The sequence below is a fragment of the Notolabrus celidotus genome, chromosome 21 (assembly GCF_009762535.1).
Source record: "Notolabrus celidotus isolate fNotCel1 chromosome 21, fNotCel1.pri, whole genome shotgun sequence".
Classification (NCBI taxonomy): domain Eukaryota; kingdom Metazoa; phylum Chordata; class Actinopteri; order Labriformes; family Labridae; genus Notolabrus; species Notolabrus celidotus.
Window position 1 is genome coordinate 3622129 of NC_048292.1, and position 14509 is coordinate 3636637.

Genomic DNA, 14509 nt, shown 5'->3' on the forward strand with positions numbered 1-14509 from the left:
TATACATACAATCATGCACAAACATGCTTAGGAGAGATGTCAGAGTGTGAACGCTGCCTTCAACCAGCGCCACCCGAGCAGTTGGGGGTTCAGTGTCTTGCTCAAGGGCACCTCGGCAGTGCCCAGGCGAATGGACCAGCATCTCTCCAGCCCTCATACAGTCCACTTGTCAAATGTTGTCCACTCTGGGACTTGAACCAGCGACCTATCAATTCCCCAGCCAAGTTCTTATGGACTGAGCCACTGCTGCCCCAATGTAAGGGTTTATTTGTTGTAATTCACATTAAAGTGAACATCTAAACTTTGACATTGATACAACTTCAAACATGAATGAGGCAAATGCTGTTTCCTGGATCACAGGACAGGATGTTGCTCAACTTTTCCCTCTCAGATACCCCTTTCTGACCGAGGCAGTTTCAGGGCTGGTTCCTTTTTGGGCGTTTACGTCTTTATTCAGAGAGAACAAGACAGTGGAGAGAGCGGGAAGGGACTTGCAGGCCCTCTTGAGGATCATAGCCTCTGTACATGGGGTGCAACTTCAATCAATCAATCAATCTTTATTTGTATAGCGCCAAATCACAACAAACGTTATCTCAAGACGCTTTTACAAACATAGGAGGTCTAGACCACTCTATGTCAAATTATGAACAGAGACCCAACTTCAAGACAGGGTAAGACTCAGTCTGACTCCACCTTAATCCATCATGAGCATTGCACATCGCAGTATTTATCTAGTTACAGTGGCGAGGAAAAACTTCCTGTTAACAGGCAGAAACCTCAGGCAGAACCAGACTCATGTTAGACAGCCATCATGCCTCGACCGAGTTGGGTCTGGAAAGACAAATAGAGGGGACTTACTTAACTTACTAACTTAACCACAAGGCCAAACCTGCACCCTGATATAATTAATGTTTGGAACTAGTCCTTCTCTAGCTTCTTTATCTTAATATGAAACACATACATCAATATGTTGAATCCTCCTGCTCTTGTTCTAAGTTTTATTCCTCTGTTGAAAAAAGAAAGGCAGTAAAAGACTGAAATTGAACGTGTCATTTATTGCACAGTCAGCATTAGTTACAGTAGTAAATCAGGCTTTAAAGATCATCAGGCAGCTGTTGGTCTTTGTTTCTCTGCTGCATTGATCCAGTGTGTGTTTGTGAGGAAGGCCAGCAGAGGAAGCTCGTGTAGTCTTATGAAGCATGGCTGTTTCTCAGTCTGTTTTTTTGGCATCACAGTTCAGACTGGAAGAGGAGGAAGACACGAAGATAGGAACTCTGAACATCCAAAATAGTCATTAACATCCACAAACCTGTGATTTATAGACCTTCAGTGTTTCAGTACGCTGCTTTCCTGCACGTATAATAACTGTTATATCCACCTCATGGTTATATGAAGAAACCTGCTACATCACATCAAACATCACCTCATGTATTACAGCACTCTGAACCATCACACTATCATTTAACCAACTAGAGATGTCTTCATGTGTTTATGTATAAATATGTTTGTTTATATCTGTACAGAGTTTGTTTACCTTGCAGAGTCAGTTGTACTTGTTTGTTATTTATCAGGATCTTCTTTTAAATCACAGCTGAAAACAGATTTTCATGGAAAGGCCTTCTTGTAATATTGTTTTACCCACGCTAATACATTTATTTTAAATCTACTTTTATTCATTTTCTTTGTATTCACTCTTTGTTTTTATTTGTTTTACAGATTTTAAATGTTTTGATTGCTTTTAGTAGTTTCTCTTTTATTCAGCTGTTCCTCTTAAATTGTCCTGCTAGCTCTACATGTCCCCCTCATGCTTTGTTTGTTATTGTGGGTTTTATGATGTAAAGCACTTTGTTTTGATAAGTGCTATATAAATAAACTTTACTATTATTAGAATTATATGTGCAAATGTCTTATTTGTGTAAATGTAAACTGATGCTTTTGAGAAACTGTCATGAAATCTGTTGATTACCAAATTCCCTTCTGAAGCCCTTGCAGTGTCAGAGAATGATGAACATGTTGATCCGTATGTGTTGCTTTGTCAACAACCCAAAGACGTTTAGTTCACTGACCTCAGTGAGTAAAGAAAACTGGAACATCTCAGATTGAAGACACTTGAGTCGGACATATTTGACTTCCTGCGTCTTTAAAAACACTCATTATGCAATCAAAAGAACAACTGGTATGTTCATTCATCGCTGCATCTCTTTTATGAACCAGTATCCTGGAGTTCATTCTGAATCTGATGCCATCTGTAATTCATCTTTATATAAAACACAATACTGTAGCTTTTTCATAACAGTTGTAGTCATATTTTGGCGAGCGCTGTGAGTCAACAAGGGCGGGAACCATTTAGATCCAAAAACACGTGCAGAAGTCCCAAACAAGTACAACAACAGAAATGTGCTGCAAATAAAGAACATGCTGCAAGAAGCCAAAACAGCTGCAGTCAAAGCACACGCCCTGCAAACACACACAGGGTGAAGATCCAGACTTCAGAACAGGAGAGCTCCAGAGGTAGCAGCCTGGTTGTTCGGTTATTTGTCAAGTTTGTTTCAGACTTTTGCATCATTTGAGCATGTGCAGTACATTCCTCAGATCTTCTACCCTCCATATTGAGCCCTCACACTGAATCAAAGTGAGTCACAAGGCTTGAAGATCCCTTATTTCGTAGTACTCAAACTGCCTCCCCTCTTCTGCTTCTTGCATGAAGGTGAAGCTGCAAACCTTTTTCCCCACATCAGCGTACAGTCCTTTATTCTAACTCCCAGAAAACATGTCAAACAGCAGCATATCAACAGTTACTCCTCTACAGTCCTGAGAGGAGCCACAGGGTTGAACATCGGTCTCTGCTGCCTGAGCTGCAGCTTCCCATAAATCATCTCAAAGTCCTTCTTAGTCCCGACGATGACGTCCAGGCTGCCGGAGCGAACGTCGTACCCGTACGACGCCAACTTCTGGATCCGGTAAAGCACGATCTGTGTGGTGAGTTCCAGCACGTTTGGAGACTCCTTCACCTGCTCCATGGTCATCCCAGCGTCCATCAGTCCCTGGAAGCGCCCGGCTAAAGTGGGCAGAGAGTAGTACAACACAGCCGGGCAGCGGATCACGAGCTCTCTGAGTTCCACCTTGGAGCAGGAAAGAGCGTCTTCGACATACGCAAGAGCGTGCTCCATGCTCTCCGGCCGCAGCTCGGCGATGGACGCTCTGAGACTGGAGACCAAGTGAAGGAGCTCCTCTGTGGTGAACCCCTGCTCCCTCAGGAAGCCCAGACTGTCCCTCCAGGCCTCCGCCGGGCGCAGCAGGATGTAGGGATTCTGACTGAGCAGCTTCTGCAACCACAGCCGGAGGTTCCCCTCATCCCCGCCCAGGTCCAGGTACGTCTCCCTCAGAGTGTGGATCACCTCCTGGTTCCTCTCTACGGGCCGGCTGAAGCTCTGCGGGGCGCTGGCCATCAGCTTCCCGATGATCCTCTTGCTGAGGCGGAGCCGCTGGAGGTAGAGGATGTTGGCCTGCTGGTTGCTGTGGTGCGTCAAGGTGAAGAAGGACGCGGGGAACTTCTCTATGATGCTCACCAGCTCACGCTTGTTGGGACACACGGTCACCCAAAGGTCTCGTTGAGCGGCCACGTCCTCAGGAAGGCACAGGACTGCTTCAGGGTGACTCTCCAGGATGCGGGCGATCACTGTGGAGTCCGCGCCCATGTCCCGCAGCAGGTCAGCCGTCTCAGACACGTACGCAGAGGTCTCAGAGAGAACCCAGGGCTTGAACTTGCGCACCTTTCGGATGTCCACGGACAGCTCGTAGAGGTAGTCCACGGTCTGCTGGTTCTCTATGCGCTTGTTGGGAGACGACACCGTGGAGACAGACGCAGAGGGAGGCAGGAGGAGCCTCATCCTCTGACAGTAGGTGCACAGGGAGGCGGTGGTGACTCGGAGCATTGTGGATCTGCAGGGAGGGCAGAGAGGTGAGGATGAAAATCCAGACTATGTAAGGCATTGATTCCCACCTACTTCAAAACAGCGTGACTGTCCCTTTAAAGAAGAACACTGGGACACTTAGAGGGAGGAGTTTGTTTAGGACACCTCGCTGTATGAGTTACAATCAGGCCGTTATTTCAGAGGCTATTTATATGCAGTGGTGCCTTCTTAAATAGAGGTTATAAGGACATTTCCACCAATTAATAAAGGATTATAAAACCTTAATAGTAAAATATTAATAATGCATCCAATGAAATGATTAAAACAGACTTCAAAATATCAGATTCTGTTCAATTTATGTATTCTTTGGTGTAAACTTAGTGTCTGTGTTCGCTGACAATGAAACAGGTTGTTCCACTTTTGATCCTCTAATAAAAAAAGAGAACAAATAAAAGTAAAAACAGCTGTTTTAAGCTTCTGGAACATGCATTCTCTAGCATGCAGCAAGTTGTACATTTTGCACAAGAGGTAGAATGATCTCATATACATATATAGCCTAGTATAACACTTGATCTTGCAGTTTCTCAAAATAATTACATGCAAAATCATGCTTTTGAAAGATAATTTCCCTATACTGGAGGGTTTTGATCTTGTTTTCTTTAAAAGGCACCTTTGTTTTTCTCTGGAGCAACACAGCTGCATGAAGAGGTGATATTAATGTAAAGTTCAAACCTGTAATTTGTTCTTTAATACAGTGTAATACACCTTTAATTCCACCTCAGTGTGCAAACTGCTCAAAGAGTCGAGTTTGTTCCTAAAATGTAAGAATAAGGATTGTCCTCTGAGGGAACAAAACCAGGGAACACTCTGTCCCGACAGCAGTATGTGATGGTACATATGTGCATTATATGGCACAGGCGGTCAATGTAACACCAAAACCTACAGCTACACACACGAGACACAGAACAACACTGATTCATGTTAAGTGCAGAATAAAAACAGAAAGAAGTCATGTTTATGTTACATCAATAATAAATCAGGTTATCTTACCAGATCTAGCAGCCAGCGGAGTCAGTGTGTCAAACAGCCAGCTTTCATAACATGAATGAAGGGGCGGAGTCAGGGAGGCAATGCATAACAGTATGGAAGGCCAACAGGGCCAAAATTTGTGTCCATGTTCCAGAGTTTGAAATGTATAAAATATAATGTGATTGATTTCTAGATTATCTGGAATACTATCATGATTGTAGAGATGGAAAGAAATAACTGGTAAATAATTGAAAGACTGTGTGTGTGTGTGTGTGTGTGTGTGTGTGTGTGTGTGTGTGTGTGTGTGTGTGTGTGTATGTGTATATATGGGTATACTGTCGTCTGTAAAATTTGTTGTTTTTTGTTTAACTATTTTCTTTCTTTTTTACAATCCTTATAATTTAAGTGTCTGTTTTTTTGTATTCAATGCTGCTCATACGTGCCTTAAATTGCCTCCCGGGGACACATAAAGTTTTTTGAATTGAATTGAATTGAATAACTTTACTCTATACTTTATTATGATTGTGCCTTATCATGGCTTATTACCCAGGATGTGTGAAACCGTTCTGATTGGTCAAAACCCCTGGATAAGATAATAATAATAATAATAATAATAATAATAATAATAATAATAATAATAATACATTTTAATAATAATAATAATAATACATTTTATTTAAAGGTGCCTTTCTCGGCACTCAAGGACACCGCACAGATACATATATATATATACATACACGAATTTACATTAAAGGAAACAAAATCAAAGTCAAAATGAAATCAATATAAACTAACAAAGGGGTAAGAAAAAATAGAAACAATAACAAAATGATAGAGCAATTGGAGTCAGAGGGAGTAGGCGGTTTGGAACAGATATGTTTTGAGTTGTGATTTGAAATGGGGGAAAGAATCTGTGTTTCTGAGTTGAGGTGGCGATGAGTTCCAGAGACGGGGAGCAGAGCGGCTGAATGCTCGGCTCCCCATAGTGGTGAGACGGGTGGAGGGGACAGACAGGTGTATGGAGGAAGAGGATCTGAGGGAGCGGGAGGGAGTGGGAACATGGAGGAGGTCGGACAGATATGGGGGGGGCAAGGTTGTGGATGGTCTTGAATTTTATTTATATAGCACCTTTCAAAACACAGTTACAAAGTGCTTTACAACAAGGATACAAATACACAGGAAAATACAGGCAGGTTGTACTGAAATTACAGTTAGTAAAACAATTGAGAAATGATTAACAAAATTAAAAAAGTAAACAAGCATATCTTAAAAAAAAAGTATGTACAGAACAAAATAAACAAATTTACAAAATATTTACAAAACCATATATCACACACGTCATGTCAAATCAACATGCGGGAAAGAATTCCGGCACATTTTGCTAGTGGTTGTCGACACCATAGATTGTATGGGAAGGTAAAACCCATTAATTTCTGTTAGCATCATGTTGGTTTACGATTTACCAAACATTAGTTTCTGTTAGCATGCTAAATCGGCAGGCTACAACACAGATACTGGATCATGTCCAGGAACAGGTGAGTGCAGGGCGGTGATAATGGCAGCAGTAAAACACCTGTCTATAATGTTGAGAAACTGGAACTAATTTTGACCCTTTTGGCTTTCCATACAAGGGAGCTCTCTGGCTCGCCTCCTTCAGTAGTTGGTGTTTGTCATTTAGCCCCGCCCACCGGACTGTATGAAGTCATCACATGTTTCACCTCATGGTAACAAAGCACACAGCTACTGTCATTAAAATTAAAGGTATATTAAAGGTGTATTAATATAATTTGCTGTTGTGAAGTCCAAGATATTCCTAGACATTGAGCTTTGTCCCTTTGAAATTTCTGTTAGCTGAACATTAAAACTACATGAGCATCTGTACCTCACAGTATACTAGTTTATTTAAGCTACACTGTATCCTAGAGGACATGGAGACACTTTCAAATTTACAGGAATTGTTAGGTACTAACTTAAACACACAAAGCAGGCAGTAGACAAAAAAAACCTGCAAAAACTTACATCAGCCATGGCTAATTATCATGCTAACTCAAACTGGGCCTAACATAATATTGTGTTTGCTCTCCTGGGCCCACTTAAAGCTGCTGTGAGGAACTTTTGTTTTGTATCGATTCTGGCGCCCCCTTGTGGACAAAATGATACCTCTTATCTCTTGTCCTATACATGCAAAAGTAATGTTTTCAACAAAAACATCATTCTGTTGTCTTCAACAATCAACTTTATCAGGCAATGTGATTATTTTCCATGAAAACAGTCAAATAAAGGCTGTTTCTGAGGCAAGATGTCCATCATCTGGTCTGACACCTACCCCCTCAGGGCGGTTTCAGGCCTTAAAAATGACAACAGAGAAGGTGCCAGTGTTGTTGCTGATGGCCTTGTTTGCTATTGAAGGTCATAAAGAGGCATCAGTATCATTTTCAGCCTGTTTCTCAGCCAGTTCAAAACTCCTCACAGGGCCTTTAAAAAGACAAAAACATACTCACATTGTTTTATCACTCTTTCTTTTACTATTTGAATCATATTTACTATATTACAATGTTATAAGCCTTTTAACATGGTCAGCTAGCTACAGAAACTGGCACAACCACCATATTTTTTGTATCTGGGCAGGCTTAGCTTACCATCCAGTTGAAGCTAGTTGTGTTTGATTAAATCTATAGTAGTCCCATCTGTCAGTTCTGGACAAATCCTGCCTTCATATCAGGTTTTAATTTCAGAGGCATTTTAATTTAAATGTATTACATAACCTGGGAGAACCTGCAACTTGTGTAGAACCGTATTTCAGGTGCGTTTTCCCCCTCAATGTGGTCAATCCAATTTGACCACAAGAAAGACGTCACTAAATAAAACTTTATCTATGCATAATGAGTGAAAATACATCATTATTTTCTATGTGTAGCAAATGATACAAAGAAACAGTGCTTCATTTATTTCCATATTTCACTTTGAGCGACTGTGCAGGATGCAACAACTCAAAACTAAGCATTTGCTTTTGGCTTATTTTAAGTAAAAAATATATCATTAGACTAAATAAAGCTACATTAACATGAGAAGTCCAGCTTAACTTCTTATTTCAAGATAATTGAAGCAAAAATAAGATTTAAATTGCTTGTTTTGAGTAAAAACAATCAGCCTATACGGTAAGAAAAACAGTTATTTTTGAAATTTCCTGATACAAGAATACGTCTATTCAACAAATGTAATCAGTTCATTTTTCTGATCTTATTGGCAATTTTTTTCTATTCATTACAAGCAATATCTGTTTTTATTTTTATGTGTTATCTCTAAGAGTATGATGTTTTTCTGGACTTTTCACATAATGCTGTTTATATTTAGTCTAAGGAGATATTTCTACCAGAAATACGCCAAAAACTTCACTCACAAAAAATACAGATTGAGAAATGATGTTGTTTTTTTTAATCATACTAATACTGTTTTTCTTTTAATTTTAATTATACTCTTTTTGATAGATTTTTCAATTTTAGAAACACAAACATTGGAACAAAATAAAACAAAACACATAGAAAACATAAAAAGTCCCACCCCAAACTAACAGAGAGCGCTGCGCTGTACATATACATAAGACAAATAAATAAATGAAAAGACGACAGGAGAGGTAAACATAGAGCACATGTAAGAAATAAATGAAAGGGCAAACAGTCCTCATCCTCCGGGCACAGATGATAAGTTATGTCTACAGCAAGAAGGAATGCAGTGGTTCCCAGATCCTCCAGAACTTGTCTGGTTTTTGATTAAAGGTGACATATCATGCAAAATTGACTTTTTAATGGTTCGCTACCTGAAATATGTGTCCCTGTCTACAAACCCCCCGAGAATGAAAAGAATCCATTCTGCCCCTGTTCTGATTTCTCCACCTTTCTGTAAATGTGTGTGAAACGAGCCGTTTCAGACTTCCGTGTTTTTGTTACGTAACAACAATATCCGGTCTGTCACGGAGTCAGAGCTCGGAGCTTGTTCAGCCCATAGACTGTGTAAAATAATACTGAATCCCCCCTCCGTTTTTCATTCCCTGCACACATGTGTGCTAACAAGGAGCTTAGGAGGGAGGCATGCTAGTTGTAGGCTGTCTTAATAAACACAAAGGTCGGTTTTACTCCCCACGTCTGCAGATTTGAAGATCTAGTGGATGATTTTTATTTATCATGGATAAATGCTAGCGCTAGTTAGCATAGACACATAGCTACAGGTCGTAGCTGTAGCTGTGTACCAAGACACACGTCGACATACTGACAAATAAAACAACAAGAAACACAGAATCTGTGACCAATCCTTCAGAAAGGTCCCGCTGCCTTTCTGGCAGAGGTCGGTTTTACTCCCCACGTCTGCAGATTTGAAGATCTAGTGGATGATTTTTATTTATCATGGATAAGTGCTAGCGCTAGTTAGCATAGCCACATAGCTACATGTTCGTAGCTGTGTACCAAGACACACGTCTACATACTGATAAATAAAACAACAAGAAACACTAAATCTGTGACCAATGGTTCAGAAAGGTCCTGCTACAGGCGCCTCTCTGTCAGGATCAGATTCAGAGGGTTGAAGTAACGCGGGTCTGTGAGCAGCCGTGTATATTCAGCCAACATGTAAACATTAGATCAGCTGGACAGCCGAGGCCACACCCACTTCCTGAGGGGGCGTGGTCAGAGAGAAAATAGAGTGTTCTGAGGAGGACTGAAGAAGAGGGCTTTTCAGGCAGACCAAAATCTGATTTCAAAGTGTTTTTTTGAGCATAAACTTTAAAGACATGTTTTGGGGACCTCTTAGACCAATATATATTGATGAAAAAAGCATGATATGTCACCTTTAAGGTCATGAGTCAATTTCTCGAGAGGAATAAGAGCAGATATCTGTGATATCCACATGTCAACCGAAGGGGCCTGGGGAGTAGACCGCCGCAGTGAGATACATTTTTTAGCCAGAAACAAAAGAATTGTCAACAAAGATGTAGTGTCCGAGTCGAAGGAATTGTCTGGAGCGTGGTTAAGTAGACAGAAATTGGGAGTCAGCGAAAACTGTTTACCAATCACCGTCTGGATTACAGAGTGAACCTCCCTCCAGAAAGTTTGAATGCGGTCACAAGACCAAAACAAATGGATAACTGTACCTTTATGAATGTTACATTTAGAACAAAGATTGGAAGTGTCAGGGAACATTCTCTGGAGGCGAACCGGTGTGTAATAGGTTCGGTGAAAAAATGTAAAGTTCTGTTCATGAATAGAGATTGAGGTACATTTAGGAAAACACCTGCTACAAATCTTGTCCCAGTCCACATGATTAAATGTCACCTCCAGATCACGCTCACATAACGACTTCAGAGGGTCATAACCTGAAGAATCAGAATAAAGTAGTGAAGTATATATCTTGGAAATCAGTCCTTTAAGAGATTTTGCCAGAGTTACAATGTTTTCCAGCTCTGACAGTCTCATGCGGAACTTGCCTGTCCTCAAGAGGGAACCCACGAAGTGACGAATTTGGAGATATTTATAGATAATAATGTTTTTCTTAAACAACATGATTAAATAATGATAGGCTACTGCCATTACAAGGGTTAACAGCTCTTTTGATTGCACACAGGTCGCTGGAAGAGGAGGAGAAGGAGACGTGGGCGGCTTCTGTTTGAGTTGTGATGGTGAGTAAATATAAACCTACTATTTTTCTTTGTCTCCTTTACTGAATCACATGAAGTACTGCTGGTTTAGTCTTTTCACAGTAGGCCCTCAGGAAACAAACACAACCGTGCTTTTAAATATCATGTGACAGCATCTGTGAGTAAAATGACATTACACTCTGTTAAAGGGTATCCCAAGCAATGTTAAGCACATCATAATCCATAAATCCATCTCCTAAGAATAGTGAATACCTCCATCTGCCTCTGTAAAGGAGAACCATGTGACTTCTTTCAATGCAGTTCACAGTTTTTACCACAAGGGGTCACTGTGGGAGCAGGATTCCCTACCAGACTTTACCGGCCTCCTTCTATCCGTCCAGGAGGAGCTTTATATAGAGTTTGTTGAAGACATGATGAATGATTCTGATATCCTGGATAATTGTTTACTTTTATGGTATAAAACAGCTTTTATTTTGAAAAGTCTCAGCAGGATGCAGGATCACAAACCTCTTTAAGAACTTGTGCTCTGTTTCTTTTCATGTCCTGGAGAATTCAAGTTTTATTGTCTAACTGTGTTTGTTCATTTGGACTGTGTCAGGGTCGAACTATATTTAGTCCTCATCATTTGTTGCCTCTCCTTGCTGATGGACACAGTTGTCCCTTGCCACCAGCAGCCCACAGTGCCTTGATTACCCTGGAGCCACCTGCTGTCCTCATGTTGAGCTCAGACATGTTTCAGTGGAGCTCTCCGGATGAGACAAACACGGGGCGTTCTCACAGGCATGATGATTTGTTTTCTGCTCTCCTAAAGCCACATTTAGCCTCTCTTCCCTCCTTTCAATTAAGACTGTAATAGAAACCCTTGGAGATAAAGTGTTCTCTGCTTCGTACATACGTACATGTTGCAGGATAACATGCTGCTTTATCCTAAGGAGGCGCATGTAACAGTTTAATTGGGATTCCCAGACACAGCAGAGCACCTGTCTCCCCCTGTCAGTTATCTCCTCCTCTAAATGCTGCCTCTGTCTTTTCCACTGATAACTCAAGACTTGGGAGCACGAATTCTTGACATCAGCGTTTAAATGTTGCAGCGTGGGAGTAATTACGCTGTAATCCACGCAGCGCTGAGAGCAGAGAGCCTCCAATAGCAAGAATGTTTTAATTACATTCCAAAGTGGAGACGGGGCGGAGCAGTAAAGCCCGTCTTCACGTCATTGTTCTTACTGGAGGTCTTCTGTTGCTGCTTACTGCTGATTTGTTTTGATGGGAAAGACTGTTGGTGTATTAATAACTATATTTAAAATGCACTCACTGAATGATGTTCTAATTATAACTTTAAAATGATAGAAAGGTAGATAGATAGATAGATAGATAGATAGATAGATAGATAGATAGATAGACAGACAGATAGATAGATAGATAGATAGATAGACAGATAGATAGACAGACAGACAGATAGATAGACAGATAGATAGATAGATAGATAGATAGATAGATAGATAGATAGATAGATAGACAGATAGATAGATAGATAGACAGACAGATAGATAGATAGATAGACAGATAGATAGATAGATAGATAGATAGATAGATAGATAGATAGATAGATAGACAGATAGATAGATAGATAGATAGATAGACAGATAGATAGACAGATAGATAGATAGATAGATAGATAGATAGATAGATAGATAGATAGACAGACAGATAGATAGATAGATAGACAGACAGACAGATAGATAGATAGATAGATAGATAGACAGATAGACAGACAGACAGATAGATAGACAGATAGATAGATAGATAGATAGATAGATAGATAGATAGATAGATAGATAGATAGATAGATAGATAGACAGATAGATAGATAGATAGATAGATAGATAGATAGATAGATAGATAGATAGATAGACAGATAGACAGATAGATAGATAGATAGATAGATAGATAGATAGATAGATAGAAAAAGCAACTCAATACAATACAATATGATATATGATATGATACATTACCCTGAGTCACCATAAGATACAATGCATTGTGATTCGTCATGATTCAATTCAATATGTAACAGTTTGATAAAGTGGCTGCTTTAGGATACCATAGAATACGATAAAGTGTGATTGAATATGATAAAATACAATGGGATGCAATACAATTACACAAAGTTGTATGATACAATACAAAACGAAACTTTGCAGTATGATACAATACAATACATTGGGATATGATACAGTAAGATGTGATATCGATATGACATGATGCAATGCAATACGATACATTCTGATACGATACAATATGATGAGATACTTTGTGATTTGATGGGATTCTTTGCGATACAATCATAGACTGTATGAAGCCAATCGACGGCGGCAGCCATATTGGAAATGCGGAACTCAACCAGACAGAGTGTGACGTAGTGTGAGCCTCTTAGCCAACAGCTATGTGTTCCCGACCAGGAGTCACGTCAGTCATGTCCTTATTTGGGCAAAAACTCGTAATCTTAATATCTTCTGAACCGTCATGTTAGAAATAAATTCCCCACCCGTACAGTGTGTGCCGATAGAGAGATTAGCTTCGTAGAGCCAAGCTGTTTTTTAAACCAGGCTGTAAACATGTTTATTAATGCTGCAAAGATCGTCTTTTTCCCATTCATGTCTATGTGGTTTCCGGTGTTTCTGCAGCCAGCCTCAAGTGGATTCTCGATGTATTGCAGTTTATAACACTTCCACATGGGCTTCATAGTTTGAGACCGGAGGTTGCTGCTTGGATACAACACGATACATTGTGATACGATGTGATACATTGCAATATGATACGATACAATATGATGAGATACTTTGTGATTTGGTACAATGCTATACTTTGTGTTACAATGCTATACTTTGCAATATGATGCAATACATTGGGATGCGTTGTGATACTTTGTGCTAAGATGCGATACTTTGTGATACAATACGATAGGATACGATACAATACATTATGATAAGATATGATGCGATGTGATAAGATACAATAGCATACAATAAGATACAAAATTATACGATACGTTACAGTGCAATGAGATACGATACTATACGAAACGGTACTGTGTGGATTCAATACAATATGGTATGAAATGATACATATACAGTATTCTCATCAAGGGTATGTTTGCTTTGAGTTACAGCACTACATGTTGTTCCATACTTTATTAAATAGAAACAATATAATAGCACATCAAGACATGAAGATAAATTAGATAAGTAATAAATAAATTAGACCAATGCTTAGCAAGTACACAGGTTAAATAAACTATCAGCTGCTGATTCAGATATTAGAGCGATACATACTGATTTATAAGAGGGGACTTTCATTAGTTAATAAATGCCGGGCTGACATGATGAATTTCTGAATCTTAATTTGACTCAAACATTCTCAGAATTCTGTTTTCTTTAACATTTCATCAACTGAACTCAGGAAACCTCTCTGATCACTCGCTGAGTTTCTGTAAATTGAACAGCTGTGACTTCTAGTCCGTCCAGTCTTCACTGGCTTTGACCTTTTATGAGACTTAGCACTTTGTTAAAGGCCGCTCTCAAACATTACTGTGGCTTTCAAACAATCTGAATGGATTAGCAGGTTTCCAAACTACATACAGACTGTGAAACCTCCATCATTCATTGTTTCATAGAGTCGCAGCACTTTGTCCTTCATATGTCTGTCAGTACCAGGGGCTCTGAAAGTCAGGATGTTATTGTCTGGGTGATTCTGCTCTTTAAGTTCCTCTGGGCGACTGGAAGGATCATGCATGTGTGCGCATCTGTTGTGCATCTGAAATAGTCTCTCATCTTGTCCTTACAAAGGAATGAGGAGCTGCAGGGTCAGAGCAGGGACCCCGGGGGGGGGGGCAGGAGGGTGTATGTGGTTGACAAGACTA

At 40.1% G+C, this 14509-nt stretch overlaps 1 protein-coding gene across 1 annotated transcript; it reads right to left on the reverse strand.

The window, feature by feature from the left end:
- Nucleotides 1-1712: 1712 nt before the first annotated feature.
- Nucleotides 1713-5033, reverse strand: LOC117805064 (transcription termination factor 2, mitochondrial-like). Its single transcript, XM_034673643.1, has 2 exons — nucleotides 4965-5033; nucleotides 1713-3942 (listed from the first exon to the last, which is right to left on the reverse strand). The coding sequence occupies exon 2, from the start codon at nucleotides 3933-3935 to the stop codon at nucleotides 2796-2798; it is 1140 nt and encodes a 379-aa protein (XP_034529534.1). The 5' UTR covers nucleotides 3936-3942; nucleotides 4965-5033; the 3' UTR covers nucleotides 1713-2795.
- Between the last annotated feature and the right edge of the window lie 9476 nt (nucleotides 5034-14509).